The sequence below is a fragment of the Suillus plorans genome (genome assembly GCF_016647745.1).
Source record: "Suillus plorans strain S12 chromosome Unknown HD556scaffold_21, whole genome shotgun sequence".
In the NCBI taxonomy this organism is placed as follows: Eukaryota; Fungi; Basidiomycota; class Agaricomycetes; order Boletales; family Suillaceae; genus Suillus; species Suillus plorans.
The window spans coordinates 420,306-436,530 of NW_024537405.1; the positions used below are offsets into that span (position 1 = coordinate 420,306).

Genomic DNA, 16,225 nt, shown 5'->3' on the forward strand with positions numbered 1-16,225 from the left:
AAATTTTCGTCGAACGTAACGTTGCCTATCAAGGGTTGGTCATGTGTCTGGTGTCTTTTTAGCCGCCATATTTCAGTGGGTGGTGCGCGGCGAATTGGAATTAAGGATATCGGAATATTCGGCCAGGCTGTCCCGGAGCGTGTACTGATGGGCCAGGCACAAATTGAGTCAATGCGGGACATTCATCTTGATCGATATTCGAGAGTATCATAGCTCACTGGAAGTATAGATCTCGGCGTTTACATGAATACCACAGCCTCTGGTCTGGGGCCAATTTGAAGAATCTTGGCAAGTGTGGGCTCAGCTGAGCCCTTCAAGTTTAGTAAGAAGATTGGTATCAGGCGCTACTGACTCGAAGCTCCTTGAAAGTCGGATCTAGTAGGGTGACGTGCGGCGACAGACGGTGAGGGATAAGGCCAGAAGATTGACATCGGATCGGCACGACAATATTACAAAAACGACAGCTATGGAAGAGTTGTCAACATCAAGAATTACTTGAGACGCAGTGCCGCCATCGGAGAACCTTGGAGTCTCCTTTACGTTGATTAACGCCTTGATCTGACGTGGTACGATGTAGCCGAGGACTCCGATAACACTGGGTTTCAAGTCTCTTGTTGATGGTCATGTGGTTGAGAAGGCAGTACAGGATCATTAAGAATGACCAGTGACGGCAAAGAAGCAGAATCCCGGAATATGCAGAAGTTTCTTGGTCTAGATAAGGGACGCAAGTGGAATATAGCGCCTGCCTTGACATTATCTTCCGCGCTTTGCGAGTGGTCATGCTAGTGTCTAGAAGACATATGTTGCACATTTAGGGCCCAGCTTAAGAAGAGTTGAGTGCGTCAGTTGGGAGCAGATCAGATCAGATCGGATCCGTTCTAATAGAACGGAAAGTATATTTGGACCATGTTTGGTGTTGTTTGCATCGCAGGGCCGGTAAACAAGTTTAACAAGTTTTGCCGTGAATTAAGTATTAGCTTGAAGCTTAGCTTGAAGGTTTACAGTTCACACCGACAGGCTTTGAACACAACCCAGGCTGGCAGATTCGATGATGCATATGGCAGACAAAATCATCTTGTTTTCCTCCCAGGAACCACGCATGTTGAATGAAAAAAAATTACAACATGCTGTACGAGCGCTAGTAGTAATCAGGCAGGCATAGCGACATTTTTCACTCCCCACTGGCTGGCATGCATGTCATCCGGTCGATCGGTCTCCCAATTACAGCTTATCTGCAGTGTACACAGACTCTCATGGGCTTCGCACGCACCGTTCCGCCGCAAGTCAATCAGATGCGTCCCGGCGCATAGCCTCGAGGGATTCGAATTTTATTCATTTTTGGTCTGTGGGATTTCATATTGCTACCTGGTACCAGTAACGTATAAAGAGGTGCGCCATTTTCAGCTGCTAAAATTTTGTCAACGGCGCCTCGACTGCCGTTCCATCTATTTACGATGATCGAAATCCAGGATGTAGCTGCCCGAAAACGAAAAGAGCGCGAGGCAAAGCTATCCGCATATCGCAAAGGGCGCATTTATGTTCCAAGGGATGCCGTCGATCTTTCGCAGTACCCGCTCAGCAAGCTCACAGAGACGGAGCGTATCATCGTCCATTGTGATGCAACAGCGATCGTAGATTTGATCCGAAAACGAGTCTATACTGCGCAGGAAGTTCTGCGGGCCTTCGTTAAAGTAGCGGTGGCTGCCCAAGATGTCACCAACTGTCTTTCAGAAGTTTTGCTTGATGAAGCATTCCACCAAGCCAGCAAGCTTGACCAACATCTAGAAAACACTGGAAATGTCATAGGACCACTGCACGGTTTACCAGTATCCATCAAAGATCACATCAAAATAAAAGGTCTGGACACTTCGTCAGGATATCTTGGTGAGTACTATATGTTCGGCCCAAACCAGTCGTTTATCGCCCTTTTTATATCAAGGCTGGGCATATAAAACTGTTGCGGACAGGGACGCACTGCTGGTAGAAATTCTACGCAACGCCGGTGCGATTCTATACGTCAAAACACAGACTCCACAAACTTTACTTGTCAGTGGTGTTGTGTACGTCTTTGTGCATTCGCTTACCTGGTTTTAGTCACTTGAGACGGACAACAACGTGTTCGGCAAGACTATTAACCCGTTTAATCGCAATCTGACCCCAGGAGGAAGCAGTGGCGGCGAAGGGGCGCTAATAGCATGTCATGGTAGCCCTATGGGCGTTGGAACCGATATCGGCGGGAGCATTCGGATCCCTGCAGCCCATTGTGGTTTGTATGGGCTGAAAGGATCAGTGGCACGTCTGCCACATTCTGGTCTCTTGGGCTCTCATGACGGGATGGATGCAATCGTGGGTTGTGTCGGACCGTTGGCAAGGTCTGCAAGGGACCTCGAGTTATTCTGTCGAGTAATGCTCGATGCAGAGCCGTGGCTCAATGAACCTGCACTCCTGGAAATGCCATGGAAAAGAGGTGTGGCGAACGGGGAAGGTTTACCGGACAAACTTGCGATTGCTATCCTTTTTGATGATGGCGTTGTTACACCGCATCCTCCAATTACGCAGGCCCTGAACAAATACAAACACGCCTTAGCACGTGCTGGTCACGACGTGATCGAATGGCAGGCGGTGGATCATCAGAACGGATGGGACCTCATTGTAAGATACCTTTGATTTCCGGTATTAAATCTAATGGGTTTATTCTTCGCGTAGGCGAAGCTGTATCTACTGGATGGCGGAGCGGAGTACCACGAAACCATTAGAGCAGGTGGAGAGTCCGAGGTACCTCAAACCGAATGGATCCTCAAACACGCACAGGGACGAGATCCGTATACGCCTGCAGATATATTCAAGCTCAACTTGGAACGGGAAACGTTCCGTTCGAAAGCATTGGCACACTGGAATGCTACGCAACGACGTACTGTTAGTGGGCGTCCTGTGGACGCCATTCTCTGTCCGGTTGCGCCTACATTGGCTCCGCCCCATAACACGACCAGTTGGTGGGGTTATACCTCTCATTGGAATCTGTTAGACTTGCCAGGCGTTGCCTTTCCCGTCGATCGGTTCACTGCCACAGCATCTGCCACCTACCCACCTCTTCCACATTCAAGGAATGATCTTGAAAATTTTATTCATAGTCAATGGAACCCAACCACATATGATAATACTCCCATATCTCTACAGCTCGTGGGTCGGAGGCACAACGAGGAAAAGTTGTTGGCTATGCTAAACGTTTTGGAAAAGGTGTTTAAAGAGAATGCCTTGTAAGCCCGAGAGAGGTGTTCAAATATTCATATAAGTAGTATCTAGGTGACTGTTAACACGAGTGTTACATAATATCTTCGTAGAATGCAAATACACTCAATATACGCTATGGACAACGTTCCTTGTAAAATTCATTGCATGGCCTCATGACCATCGTACGACCTCCGACCACGATGTGCATTACGGCATGTCTGACCCTTTTTTTTTTTTTTTGGTCAAGTCACCAGGGACCTTGAAACGTTTTCACAAGCGCTCCTTGGGCGCTCCCACTTATCTTGAACAGTTTTTGAACGTGGAATTACTACCACTGCCTATTCCCCCTTTGTATACAAGGTCGGAGTACGTGGAGAACGTCGCCGATACGTTGCATGTGGTTCACAACGTATCTCCCATGTGACTCCGCGCTGGCCTCCGCAATGCCCCCACAGGATGGCACTTGCAAGCTACTACTGGCAGGCTGAGGCCTGTGCTTGGACCGTTCGTCAGCATATACTGTCTCACGAAAAGACAACAGACTCTTCGATGCTGTACCCTTAAAGTGATCGCCGGAGCGGTGAGTGTCATCAACCGAATACTGTATGATGGAGTCGCCTGCCAGGCGAGTACCTTAATCATCTATGGCCACAGGATGGAGGACTTGGACGGCAAGTCTTCCATTATCTGTGCCACAACGTTCAATTTATTGTATTTTCCTATCCCTGTATAGTTATTCTCCACGTTTTCACGTTCGTAGACGTTGGCCCTCTTATCCAGCCTGTGCTTTCTATGAGTATCGGAACGTTTAGGTTAGATTCTTGAGAAAAGGTAGTGCCGCAGGTGCTGTAGCTGCAGAAATTTACTACTATAAAGCAAAAGCGGGCTCGAGGATCCAGCTACACTCATACCCAGTCTTCTAACCTCCTAGCCTTTTAACCTTCCAGCCTTCTGACCTTCCAATCCTCACATAAAGCATGCCTGGCTTACTACTCTCCTCTATTCAGCGCTTTGACCTCTCCACGGGCATCTCAGAGGCTGGATGGCACGCTCTACTCTCTAATGCTGCTCGTGCCAATCTTGTTCTTCCCCATGCAGAGAAAGTTTTTGGCCGTCAAAAATTCACGCCCAAAATCGATGCTGCTGACCAGCTTTGGTTGGCATATTCGCAGCCTGGAACTTCCGAAATATCCCTCGTGCTTTCCTGCACAGAGGGACCGCTAGACAAATACCCCCTGTTCATCATTCCCACAATCCCCATTGCTGATTTTACCCCCGAGCTCATTGAAAGCTCCACGGAGGCGCTATGCAGCGCACTTCTGGACGAGCCTGGCTTCAGGAAGGAGCGAGTCTTTTCCATTTTCTCCGTTGAGACCATCGCAGAGGCCTTCGCTCTGACATGGGAAAGACTCACAGGGATTGGTCGCATCGAGGAACCGTATTACAGTGCATTTTTCTCGGTGTGTACCGAAAGGACATTGGTCCGCCAACAGCGGCCTCCTCGTCCATCAGAGGATGTAATGCTCGACCCGCGGCTTGCTGTAGAACAGGACACTGAAGATATTGCTGTACTGTGCCACGATTTTGCAGCAACTTCGGTATGTCTATTGCATCCTTTTTCTAAAGGTCAAAACGTTTATAAATGAATCTCTTTAGCCCCCGTTCTGCCTCAGTATGGAGAAAGCCCGCAAAGAAGCTAGGCTTTTGATTGCAAATAAATCAGTTTGGGTCCTCGAGATCAAAAGGGGCAATGAAAAAACCGAAATTGCCACTATTGTTGCCGCGACGCGGAAGTCAGAAGGCATTGCTACCATCTCAAAGGTCTACACCCCAGATAAATGGAGGGGTAAAGGCTGTGCTGAGAAATTAGTTCGACATGCCTGCAGCGAGTACGTACTAGCGGCTATAATATTGCAACATGAACCTAACTTCTTTCTGAACAGGTTGCTGGATAAGTATAAGGAAATCGTCTTATACGTCGGTGTTGATAACTCCGCCCGGATAGTGTATGGCCGCGTGGGTTTCCAGGGTCTTGATGATGAGTCTCCCTTGTCCGAGCGATGGCTCGAGATTGGTTTCGATCAAGATAAAGTCGAACTCGGTCATTGGTAGATTTTGAGCATATTTCTGGGTCGCTTTGGTTTCTCTGCTTTGCGTTGCTCTGCATGGTCGTTCATACGTCCCTCTAACATCCCACTTCTTGTCTGTAGCATTATCATTCTCTATTGCTTGACTGTATCATAGCATGTGTGCTTGTGTATTTCTTCTTGATCCCTTGTATGATTCGACTACACGTTGTACTTGTGTATTTCTTCTTGGTCCTTTAGACTACCCGATACCAATAGATGTATAATCAATCCTCTCCTTGTCTGAGCCACCGATCACCAAAGGCTTCGTCATCAGGATACGCTGCATTCAGTTCTGGGCTCAACAGAAACCTTGCTCTCCCATCAACTTGAGTCAAGTCCTCGAAGTACATCCCTGCTCGTGGTGCGTCTGTAAAAATTCTGTGAACATGAGCTGGTTCTAGACATGTCGCCCTAATATTATCCTCTGCAACATCTGTGGCATCGCAGAAATATCAGCCCTGGCATTGAGATGTAGGGAGTGCACTTACAGCGCAAGGAGCCACTCTGATCTAGAGCGTGATAAAATGGTTGATGACGCCCTCGGGAGAGCAAATCGACACCCATCTCACGGATCCAGTCCTCGTCCGCTGCACAGGAGGGCTAACAAAAAAAAATACAATGAGTGATGAAAATAGCATATCAACTCAACACCCACATCCCAGCCGTATACATATCCTACGTATCCGTGGGCTGCGTGCTTGAAAACCATGCCAACGAAGAATTTCACCTCCCGTGTGAGTGCAGAACGAGGATGAGAGGTAGTAGCCGCTTCCTTCTCGTCCTCCATGATAGCGTTGCAATGCGTCGTAAGCTGCTCTTGGAGGTATGGGTGTAAAAGAGGAGTCAATGAATCGACGAGCACTGGCAGCAGATCAAGGAGGAACCGATTGATATGTTTCATTATATTCAAGAGATACCTGCGGTCGTTCATAAAGATGGCATTGATCGTAAGGCTGGCATATATTGCTGTGTGCAGCTCGACTTCGGGAGCTGCTGCTCCTGCGGGAAAGTTGTTGACGGACGCTAAGACATTCCGGGATGCCCGCAGCAGCATGGAGGTGGAGGAAGCACTGCTAATCCATGGGAGTATTGTATTGGTGTGGATTCCTGCTTGAATAAGGAAGCGCGGAATATCGTCATGGAGCGTCAGAATGGCTTGTGTTCGTGAGCCAAAAACGTCGACAAAAAATTCTAAGACATCTGGGTGGGGAGAAGATACGACAGCCAGAACTCTGCTAGGAAAGTCGGTAGGTGATGCCGTGACGCCCATCTTGCGTGCAATGCACACGAAAATGTATACAAGTGATATGGGTATGGTTGCCTGGTGCGTGGTTAAGAAAAGGTGAGGAAACCGATTTTGCAACATGTGAAACCGCTCTCCTGAATTGTCGTCGTTGAAAAATGTATTGTTATATCTAAGGAGAGCTCACCATCCGCGGCTTCAAAGCCACAGCTCCACAAAAAATCGCAGATTGACGAACAGACGAGTCTGAGCTTCCCAGAATCACTGGTGAATTCAGCAGGATCAAGGGGAATTTGGTGCTCGATGAAGTAGATTTTGCAGAGAGTCGCAAGTTCTTCGAGTTGGGACAAGACCTCGAAGGAGTTCAGCAACCGTTAAGAATGAACAAACTGAAGCTACGAACCTTCATGGGAGGGTAAACGAAAAAGCTGGACATACAAGCGAACGAAAGCTCAAGCGATTGGGGTGTGTCATTAGAGATAAGTTTCCCCCAGGTGTAAACAGCATCACTTCTAGCAATAGCACCAAGAAGCATTTGAGCCCAAAAGCGAAGGGGAACTGCATGAGGTGGAACGGGCCTCCGATCTGGAACTCCTGGCTCGCGGAATGTGACCGGAAGCGGACAATTTGCGGCATTCTCGAGGACATTCCATGCGTCAAACGAGAACATGGTATTGACCTCTCGCGCTCTTTCTAGTCTTCCATCACCCCGTTCCATGACGATCTTGAACAATATCTGCAATGTCTCGAGGTCTATGCGTCGCCTCTCAAAATACATCAGTCGCCAGTCGCCACCTGTAGATCGCTTTCGCGATTGCTCTTTCGTGGGGTCACATATTGTGTATCGGGCACGGTAATGTGGCTCCCATAGTCTCGAAACAGATGCAGCTGCTCGAAGCAAAGTGCTTGTCTTTAAGCAAGATATAAGCACAATAATGCTCTCGTCGGAACCTGTCAATGGTGTTAACTGCTCCAGAATCTGTACATAGAGGTCAAAGGGAAGTTCCCGTATCGTCATCGCCGCAGTGGTAGGCTTCTATGATCTTGCACATGGTATGACAAATCATCCATACTAACTAGGTCACGTGAACAATTGATAGGCTGAGAGAGATAGCTTGCGAATGTTGACTTGTATAATTCGAGATACCGAATTCTCGAAAGTCCTGCGTGTAACGTGGTATTTCTGATGGACACAGTTTAGATCGTAATCTATCGATGAAACGCAATTTGCCGGGCACGAGGTCGAGGAAATCGGATGTCCATTTGACGAAGACCTTCGTCTAATAACTACGTGGGAGTAGAAGAAAGACTGTAAGCGAAGATAATGTCCACAACTATAGATAGCGAGAGAAAACGTCTGAGTATACGTAGACTTAACTAGTCCTTGGGGTAAATTCGCACAGTTCGGTTCCCCTTCGCTTCTGCCATGCTACAATTAGTATTGGTATCATTTCAAAGCAATTCGTCCATCGTCTGCAGCATGTTCTCCCAGAACTGCTCCACCATTACCTTATCAAAGCCATTCTTATCATATCCAAGGCTGACCCACAACTTGCCAGCGAACGTGTACCCAAATAGCAGCATGCCTCCGGACCGCTGCCGCGAACCAGTCGTTAGTGTGTGGAGCTTGATAGTAGGGAAGGTTCCATGTTTGTATATGCCATCGAGGTTTCCTAGAAGGGATAAGCCAATTAATGCGGCAGAAGGCGTGCGTGGTGCGGTTTCCACGGCCGGAACAGGAGGAGGAGGAGGGGGGACAAATGTTCCACGTTCCCTTTCATCGTCTTCTTTAGCCCAGATACAAGCCCGTTTTCCCCTCTCTTCAGTCATCAAGAGACTACGTGATACGATCATCTGGTTTTTGGCAGCTTGAATGCTCTGCTCCTTTGCAACCCGGGCCCGATGCCAGAATACCGAGGACAAGTCGATCGACCGAGGTATAAAAGTTGGGAGAATCACGTTGAAATAGCCAATCGCAAGAAACCAATATGAATCATTTGCTGGCTTCACCGTGAAATATGGGCGCAGGTTTAGAGCCGAGTACATCATCCTGCGCAAATGTTGGATATGGAAGGCATAATCGAAATGTCTTGACTTACATTGACAAGTCTTGTTTCTCAGAGCACATCTTTGCCCAAGCAATGTTACATGCAGCAAACGTAGCTGCGGAGACGGAAACACCATGCGTTTTGCATCTTTTCAGAATGCTTTTCGTCCGCTCAGTATCATACGAAACAGTCGGAACAATGGTATGCCTAGGCTGCTTTGTTTGTCGCCGGAACGAATGACCGCCCTACCGAGTTGTGAACAGACCACCCGTCAAGAAAAGGCACAATATTCACCACAAATCTTCTCTGACTTAACTGGAAGTCGACCTTTTCGGCTGCCCTGCGCAGTCTACTAGGACTGACGGTAAAGTTGTCTTCCAAGGCATTCGGTAATACGGCGATCTGGAGTCGGTACTCAGCTAAATTTGAGACCACATAAGAGATGCATACCGTAGAGTCTGCGCCCCATCGGGAGCTGAGCTCCTCCTTCAGCTGAGCCTCAAGTTCAACAATGGTTTTGTCACCACCGAGCAGTCCAAAAAAGTCGTTTGCAAATTGGTGCAACGCCATGCCATCCCCCAAAAAGTGAGCGGCACAAATCATGATGTCATGATTATATGAAGGATATTCGGGTTCGTCAAACGGTGACGTAGAGCGAGGCGTTAGAGGGGGGCTAGGTAAAGATGTGCCTCCTTGAGACACAACAAGATAGGACAAGCGGTCATTCGACAATGTTCGTGCTCCATTTAGATATGAATCGATGAGCTCTAGGACTCACATGAATTTCAAGAAATCGGGACATCAACGTGGACGTACCATCCTTGGTTGAAGATCTGTATTCCAAATTGCCGTCTGCATCAACCAGAGCATCTTCAGGAGATTGCGGGGGGTTGAACCTGGGCATGGTAAAGCCATGTGGTTGCAACATCAAGCTAGAAGCTGAACTTACACAAATCTGACGTCGTCATAATCTTGCATAACGACCTTTGAAGCCAACAGCGGATGGCGAATACGAAGGATTGCCCAGACCATAAGAACACGGGCCCGGCGAACGACATGCGCTGGAGCAACGAAGCCCAAGTGAAGGTACCTACGAGGTGATACAACTTATCATGAGATGCCCGTATATTGAAGAGATGGCTTTGAAAGCTTACATGTCATTAACGCCATCCGCGCGAGAGGGAAGAAAGTAAGATAGTTCATTGTTGCCCAGTGGGCGTTCCACCTTCCATGTATCTTTCAGAGATGAGCAATAGCTTCTATGAGGTTTCACCTCCGAGTCCGAGTCGGAGACGCTGTACGAGGCATCCAACAGCACTGGAGGTGAGGTATCCATATCCTCTTGGTTGCTTAGGGGAGATGAGTGAGGGCATCTTATACCAATACCATTTCATTTTGCTTGCCCTGGTTTAGGACTGAAGCCGATCAAAACGATCTCGACCTGGTTCGTTGAAGTTCGGTTTGCAGTGAGTGGTTCAAACTTTGTTATTATGAGCAGAAGTTCACTGCCAATGTCATCTGTCGTCACGGGACAGCTTGGACGGACGGTCGACAAATGGGGATACGTGGCATTTGATTTATGGAAGGCACTCAGGTGACTGCGCGTGTCATGGTTCACATGCCTGACTGCTGCACTTGTACTAACTTTTATCCACCAGGAACTAATTTCAAGAACTTCTATGTGATGTAATTCCTTGGCCAGGTTATCGATAGCCGACCCGACGGACTAATGCCGTTACTGGTGTATATGATAACGGCTCGACTCGGAAGACCCATCGTGCGAGAGCAATCGCGTAACTACAATCGATGATGGCCCGGGAGTTCGAATGATGATCAAGGCTGTCTCATCCACGACGACCCAGAACGTTACTCGGACTTAAAAGTATCCGACGGATGCAAACTACATTGCGCAATTGATCATGACATCGACTTCGCTTCGTCGTCCCTGTCGGTGTCACCGGCCTGATTGTAGGCACGCCAAACACGACATATGTAGCTAATGACTTGCAGTGCGTAATATGATTGTTCGTAAATGTGCGTTGATGCCAGATGGTAAGTAAGTGTCTGTAAGAGTCGTACTAATAACAATTGTCTCGGGTAGCAATATACCTGTTGTGATGATCACTCACGAGTCACGACATATGTCCGTGCCTATTATAAGGACACGAGTGTCGACGGTTCCTTACGCCTTCTCATCCTCTTCCGATACTCCGAAAACTACCGTAGCTTCGCCATCATCAGAATCTTCTTCGCGTTTCCTATTTCCTATAGCCTCGAGGTCAACATCCTTGCGCGGCGGAGGTGCGGTTTCCAACGATTTGATCCAGGTGTAATAACTAATTACCAGGAACGAATGTGCCATCAGTACTCCTGCAGGATCTAGACTTCAACAATACAGGCACGTACATGGTGCCTATCATGATAACCAGAATAGAACTTGCGCGATTGCTGTGCGAAGATAGAGTTCATCTCGAAGACTTTATGGATCAAAATCGAGTACATACACCGTCATGATGTCCTTGAATATCCAGACACCCAGCAGGGTTTGAATAACAGATCTTAAGGCCTGCGGCAATAAACTCCCATCAATATTCTGTATACAGTGAAGATGACTTACGCTAGAGAACATATGTGTGATAGGACTTGTAACCTTGATGCTGAGCAGGCCGGCGATACAAAGTAAGAACCCGAAAATGCCAGTCACGACACTCCCCCATAGGAATACTTGTCCGTCCCAATTCGAATCGTGAATAAGGTCCTCAAGGATAAAAATTTCTTTGTGAAGCAAGACGAAAGGGAGAAGGAAAATTGCAGAGCCCAAGTTGGTCCAGTATGCAAGTTGAATGGTTGAGTTGTTGCAATAAGGGAGGGAGGACTTGATAAGAACAGCATGGAAAGCGATAAAAAGCGACGAGAGGAGACCATATAACAGGGAAAGACTTGAAGGTGCAACATGGGAGGGAACTGCTGCAGACGGTGCCACGCCGAGCAAGAAACCTATGGTAACTGACCCAGCAGCAATTCCAACTCGAATAGAAGGCACAGTGCGAGTGTGTGCAGAGAATACAACGATGGTCAGAGGTAGGACAAGGCCACGCGCAATCTGTGGAGTTAAACGGCGATCTTTACATTGCTAGGAGACCACACACTTGGAAGAAAGAAGCCTCGACATCACGAAGGCAAAGAGTATTAAAAATGAGTCCAATAATGTTGACAAGGACCACAGGTGTGAGCTTCTTCGCGGTTCCAAGCTCGAGCTTGGGTATCTCGACACGTGTAATGAACATAGCCGCCACGTGGAGAAGTATGACTGCGATGAGTAGTTGCAGGAGGAGGAATAGCAGCGGTAAATCCGGTGAACCATTAAGAACAGCTTTGTTCCTGCACTCAGAGTTTGAGTCAATGTCCACACTCTAGCTAGACCATCTTACACAAAAACCATCTACCAGTGTGTTTGTTAGGGGCTAGAGTCACATTATGCATGGCATAGGCTACTCACCACCAGTGCGGCGGACATGTAAAACCCCACGACCGCCGCTACCTTCGGTGTGTTCGCGTCAAAATACCTGTTATTCATGCTTTCCGGAATGGGGGGACTGGAAGAACACAGGGATCAACTTGTGGTTTTAATGTGGGACAGATTACCGCTAGGACAGCCGGAACGAACTGGTTCAGAACGTTCATCGTTCGGGTGAGCTAAGAAACCGGAATTCTCAAAATGGCAGGTGTAGATCAGGGGTGGAACTATTAGTGGTTCATTCGCGGTGTCATGCGCTTTCCCACGACAACGCGTCACAGCTTCACCGGAACGTGATTATATCGGTACTCCCCCTCCTAGGGCCTAGCTCATACAAATGCTGATGTGAATGATCGATATGAACCTTGCTCCCACCCTCGTCTAGACGTGTCATGGACAGAAGATCAGACGAGTTTCTGCTAGGAGAAAGCCCAACACGAGAGGCGGCATACGACGACCCGGAGAGCCCTTTTATTCCTACATTCCGCGCCAAGCCAATGGCATCCGTTAAGGGCAGAAAGCGACCTCTCAGGACAATCTGCATAGTTCTGGTGGCCGTTTCTTTGCTCAGCTTTGGAGTTGTTCTGCTCAAGCCCTTGAGCTATTTGGACATTGACTTTGAAAAGGCGGCTGTGTATCCCGCTACCTTCAACTCGCAGTCGTACGTCCAAGGCCCACCCACTCAGCGTTTTCGAGGTCAGTCAATTCGTTTGAGACATTCCTCTCGAATTTCACAACACTGGTCCCAGATAACCTTCGTAACGACACAAAATACATTACATCGTGGATTTCTGCAGGCTGGAGTACGTCACCCTCAGCCCGCTATTCGCGCTACTGACCGCAGTTACTTACTAGCGAATGACGTGATGACCTATGTAAGTCATTGATCCGCTTCCATTCTCGCTTGCTCACGGAAACTAGGGAAATTTGATTTACCTCGCACTCATAACAGAGCGTATACCCATAATTGCGAAGTTCATTCCTTCTCATGTTGACAACAGTGCACCCCCATTTGCTTTTGGTGAAGTGTTTGACGTCCCTCGGCTCAGCCAAGCCATAAAGAGTCCCATAATTGAATGGCACGAAGTGAAGGACTCAGAAAGCGAGGTTCTCGACGACCTTGGCTGTTGGAGTCTTTGGGAAAGCGTCCAAAAGACCCAATCCCATCCTCGGGGAAGTTTTTCCCTTAATTGGCTCAAGCTCGGTGAGACAAATTCAGACACCCCTATCTGATGATTAACTAGGCGGTGATCACAGATGTCTCGTGGACACGAACCCCAGATTGGGTCAAGCTGACTGCTCCCGGCGTAACAGACAGCCATGCTTCCTTTTGGTCCCTTGCCACATTGGGATTTCCGGAGGCTCGCGCCAATAATTTGCAATCAACGAATTATCCTTCCCCTCAACATCAGGTTTCCCTTCCCCCGGATGACCAGCTGCTATGCTTCGATTATTTGTACTACATGGGTGCACAGAATGCATGGGAATGGGAATCAGACTATGGTCCTACATGGAGATTTGTGGGCCAACATATGCGCTGGAATGCAAGCCTCGAAAGTCTTGCTAATGAGCATGCTCGGCGCGCTATGAATGTGCCAGTAAATGAGCCAACACCACCCGTGAGTGACAGCTTCAGGTCCAAGGTTGTTCCATGGGTTTAACTGTTCATAGTATATATCTATCCACATACGGCATGGTGACTTCCGCAATTACTGTAATGATGTACCTCTGGACCAGTGCTTTGCCTCGTTGCCTGTCATTGCGCGCAGGGTGGCCGAGGTGCAAGAAGAGCTGCGCACACAAAAAGGTATTGAAGTCACACAAGTTATCATGACGAGCGACGAACGTGACCCAGAATGGTGGTCTGGGGTCAGGGCATTGGGCTGGACGTGGGTTGATTATACAACAGAGCGGACAGAGGAGATCTATGGAAAGTGGTGAGCCGAATAGATGCCGTCTTTTCCTTCTGATGCTAGAAGCTGCGGTTGTCAGGTATCCGGTGTTCATTGACGCTGTCATCCAATCGAATGGAGCTGGCTTCGTTGGCACTCACGGCTCCACGATGACCACCCTAGCTCGTCGGAGAGTGGAATCGTGGCATGATGGACCAACTCGAGTCGTCAAATGGGGCTCCCCGAACGCTGATGATCACTGATATAATTGGATCGATGGAATGGAAGTGAACTTTGCGCCGTAAATATTATTAGTCTAATGGACCAAAGTTGATATCGTTGCATTTTTAGACTTGTATCTAGGTCGTTCACATGGACACGCCTCATGTACCAGTCATTTATAATACACACATCGTACCGAGTCCAGACGTGATTGACATGCCTTGATCAATGAGAATATCTTGATTGTAGGGACTTCTATCCTCGGGTACCACGGTAGGTCGGAGCCGTTAAACTGTCTGGTGATGCAGCGTTTGTACCGACTTGATAGCCTATCAAGGACCCTCGTCCACTGTCGGGTGAGTATATACACAAATGACTCCACCTATTCGTGCGGAAATAAGCAAACATGTAGACGAGAGAATAGAATTAGACCCACTCAAAATACTCGAGTCTAAAACGTCTGATCGATGGGTATCGAGCAACGCATCTTGACCAATTGAACAAGGGCCCTATTGACTGGCATAGGAATATTATATTGTTCCCCTAGCCTGACTAAGTAGCCGTTTAGGAAGTCGATTTCTGTTGGGTTGTTCTTCCTGATGTCGGAGAGCATAGATGACATGTTGCCTCTTGTTACGTGTGTTACGCGCAGGACTTCGCGTTCAAGAGCATCTGCTCCCAGTTCTTTTGGGACACGCCCCACTGGCACCTGGCTCTTATCCACGCTGGGAGGTAGAGAATCGAGCCATGATTGCGTGTCCGCTTCAATCTGTGCACGGAAAGCAGTAGCAGCCTCTTCGCAGACGCTGCGCATCATATTCTGTGACGAGTCGTCCTTGAATAGACCGCCATTCCGGCAGCCTAGAACGGCCGTCAGCGGATTCACGATGGCGTTCACGACGAGTTTCCTGCGCATCGCGAGTTGGATGTCTGCAATAGGACTCCATTTGCACCCAAGAGCATCGAGAGATTGTAATACGGCTACCGTGTGTCGTAGGCTGCGGTACTGGTCGAATGAAGGGTCATCCGGACGTGTGATGTCGTCCAAAATGAGTGATCTCTCATACACCGGCTCGCTTTCATCCGCCATGGCTGCTTCAAAATCACGCTTGCGGCTATCCGGGACGATCCCAAATGTGATGTCCCCAATTCCCGCATGAACTACATGGAAGGCTGACTTGAGCCACGCCCCGTGGGTATTTGATGCCAAGATAAAGTGTGGTCTGCTTTCCGGGTTGCGGAATATTCGCTCGACGAGGTCTTCATATAATCCCATGCCATTTTGTAAGAGCACGATGGTACTACGAGAGGTGAGGCGTGGAGCTAGACGTGACAGTGCAGGCGCAGTGCTATGCGCTTTGGTCGTTATGAATAATGTTTCGATGGGTTCTGTCCGTAAATCTTCATGGCTGGGGGTGAATCCGGCACTCTGCTCCTTTGAAAGCTTGGGGTTGAAGCGCACTCCACCACCTGCTCCGCTATGCTTGTCGAACACCTCAATATCGAAACCGTCTGTGGACTGTCGAATTCCTTGGTTTTCAATTGTTATTTTTGCAGCTGCATTCTGCGGCGTCCACGCCTGCTTGGCAGTTTTTTGGATGAGAGTGACTGGGTGCGTGCGTGGCAGAACTGATCGTAAGTTGTGTGCGAGGAGGCAGCCAATGGGCCCGAGCCCGAGGACGTAGAAACGCATGTTACTGGTACTATTCAAATCCTCAGGTGCCAAGCTGGACATTCACGCTGACGATAAAAGGTTTATGTGATATTCGTAATAAAATAACGAAGATCGGACGCACTCGACGGGAGAAGGAGAAGTTCGTGGTGTGAACAGCTGCTACACGACAAACTATTGCACTCAATGAGTCACACGCATGTGTAGTCGGTTTGAAAAGAACGGTCTTCGTCGTCGTCGTCGTCGTCGTCGTCGTCTGCCACGTTGACAG

At 48.4% G+C, this 16,225-nt stretch overlaps 7 protein-coding genes across 7 annotated transcripts; 3 read left to right on the forward strand and 4 right to left on the reverse strand.

The window, feature by feature from the left end:
- Positions 1 to 977: 977 nt before the first annotated feature.
- HD556DRAFT_1363861 (amidase signature domain-containing protein) lies at positions 978 to 3,368 on the forward strand. The gene is made up of 4 exons (XM_041302709.1): positions 978 to 1,884; positions 1,940 to 2,046; positions 2,095 to 2,652; positions 2,707 to 3,368. Exons 1-4 carry the CDS (start codon positions 1,455 to 1,457, stop codon positions 3,259 to 3,261), a joined length of 1,650 nt encoding a protein of 549 aa, XP_041161497.1. The 5' UTR covers positions 978 to 1,454; the 3' UTR covers positions 3,262 to 3,368.
- A 632-nt stretch (positions 3,369 to 4,000) lies between these two features.
- HD556DRAFT_372826 (uncharacterized protein) lies at positions 4,001 to 5,800 on the forward strand. The gene is made up of 3 exons (XM_041310413.1): positions 4,001 to 4,829; positions 4,888 to 5,120; positions 5,175 to 5,800. Exons 1-3 carry the CDS (start codon positions 4,209 to 4,211, stop codon positions 5,341 to 5,343), a joined length of 1,023 nt encoding a protein of 340 aa, XP_041161498.1. The 5' UTR covers positions 4,001 to 4,208; the 3' UTR covers positions 5,344 to 5,800.
- Positions 5,585 to 7,621, reverse strand: HD556DRAFT_1442067 (YccV-like-domain-containing protein; the record flags this gene model as incomplete). The annotated part of the gene is made up of 5 exons (XM_041306405.1): positions 5,585 to 5,793; positions 5,849 to 5,960; positions 6,016 to 6,740; positions 6,791 to 6,956; positions 7,007 to 7,621. 5 exons carry the CDS (start codon positions 7,619 to 7,621, stop codon positions 5,585 to 5,587), a joined length of 1,827 nt encoding a protein of 608 aa, XP_041161499.1.
- Positions 7,622 to 8,055: 434 nt separating this feature from the next.
- On the reverse strand, positions 8,056 to 9,997 carry HD556DRAFT_1472268 (uncharacterized protein; the record flags this gene model as incomplete). The annotated part of the gene is made up of 7 exons (XM_041308459.1): positions 9,806 to 9,997; positions 9,601 to 9,741; positions 9,468 to 9,547; positions 9,102 to 9,418; positions 8,946 to 9,053; positions 8,703 to 8,896; positions 8,056 to 8,653 (listed from the first exon to the last, which is right to left on the reverse strand). Exons 1-7 carry the CDS (start codon positions 9,985 to 9,987, stop codon positions 8,056 to 8,058), a joined length of 1,620 nt encoding a protein of 539 aa, XP_041161500.1. The 5' UTR covers positions 9,988 to 9,997.
- An 836-nt stretch (positions 9,998 to 10,833) lies between these two features.
- On the reverse strand, positions 10,834 to 12,228 carry HD556DRAFT_1235176 (uncharacterized protein; the record flags this gene model as incomplete). Its single annotated transcript, XM_041297725.1, has 7 exons — positions 10,834 to 10,987; positions 11,058 to 11,099; positions 11,156 to 11,217; positions 11,269 to 11,754; positions 11,801 to 12,032; positions 12,083 to 12,093; positions 12,151 to 12,228. 7 exons carry the CDS (start codon positions 12,226 to 12,228, stop codon positions 10,834 to 10,836), a joined length of 1,065 nt encoding a protein of 354 aa, XP_041161501.1.
- A 213-nt stretch (positions 12,229 to 12,441) lies between these two features.
- Positions 12,442 to 14,737, forward strand: HD556DRAFT_1363909 (uncharacterized protein). Its single transcript, XM_041302710.1, has 7 exons — positions 12,442 to 12,864; positions 12,918 to 12,971; positions 13,024 to 13,043; positions 13,090 to 13,372; positions 13,426 to 13,787; positions 13,840 to 14,105; positions 14,161 to 14,737. Exons 1-7 carry the CDS (start codon positions 12,561 to 12,563, stop codon positions 14,321 to 14,323), a joined length of 1,452 nt encoding a protein of 483 aa, XP_041161502.1. The 5' UTR covers positions 12,442 to 12,560; the 3' UTR covers positions 14,324 to 14,737.
- HD556DRAFT_1431615 (ketopantoate reductase PanE/ApbA C terminal-domain-containing protein) lies at positions 14,734 to 15,975 on the reverse strand (the record flags this gene model as incomplete). The annotated part of the gene is made up of 1 exon (XM_041305033.1): positions 14,734 to 15,975. The coding sequence occupies one exon, from the start codon at positions 15,973 to 15,975 to the stop codon at positions 14,734 to 14,736; it is 1,242 nt and encodes a 413-aa protein (XP_041161503.1).
- Positions 15,976 to 16,225: the final 250 nt, after the last annotated feature.

Bases quoted from the DNA above. Each gene is read 5' to 3' on its own strand.
- HD556DRAFT_1363861 (XM_041302709.1), top strand. From the start codon at position 1,455: ATGATCGAAATCCAGGATGTAGCTGCCCGAAAACGAAAAGAGCGCGAG. The intron at 2,047-2,094 runs GTCAGTGGTGTT...ACCTGGTTTTAG, and splicing joins AGACTCCACAAACTTTACTT to TCACTTGAGACGGACAACAA. The intron at 2,653-2,706 runs GTAAGATACCTT...TTCTTCGCGTAG, and splicing joins AGAACGGATGGGACCTCATT to GCGAAGCTGTATCTACTGGA.
- HD556DRAFT_372826 (XM_041310413.1), top strand. From the start codon at position 4,209: ATGCCTGGCTTACTACTCTCCTCTATTCAGCGCTTTGACCTCTCCACG. The intron at 4,830-4,887 runs GTATGTCTATTG...GAATCTCTTTAG, and splicing joins ACGATTTTGCAGCAACTTCG to CCCCCGTTCTGCCTCAGTAT. The intron at 5,121-5,174 runs GTACGTACTAGC...CTTTCTGAACAG, and splicing joins GTTCGACATGCCTGCAGCGA to GTTGCTGGATAAGTATAAGG.
- HD556DRAFT_1363909 (XM_041302710.1), top strand. From the start codon at position 12,561: ATGGACAGAAGATCAGACGAGTTTCTGCTAGGAGAAAGCCCAACACGA. The intron at 13,044-13,089 runs GTAAGTCATTGA...CACGGAAACTAG, and splicing joins CGAATGACGTGATGACCTAT to GGAAATTTGATTTACCTCGC. The intron at 13,788-13,839 runs GTGAGTGACAGC...AACTGTTCATAG, and splicing joins TAAATGAGCCAACACCACCC to TATATATCTATCCACATACG.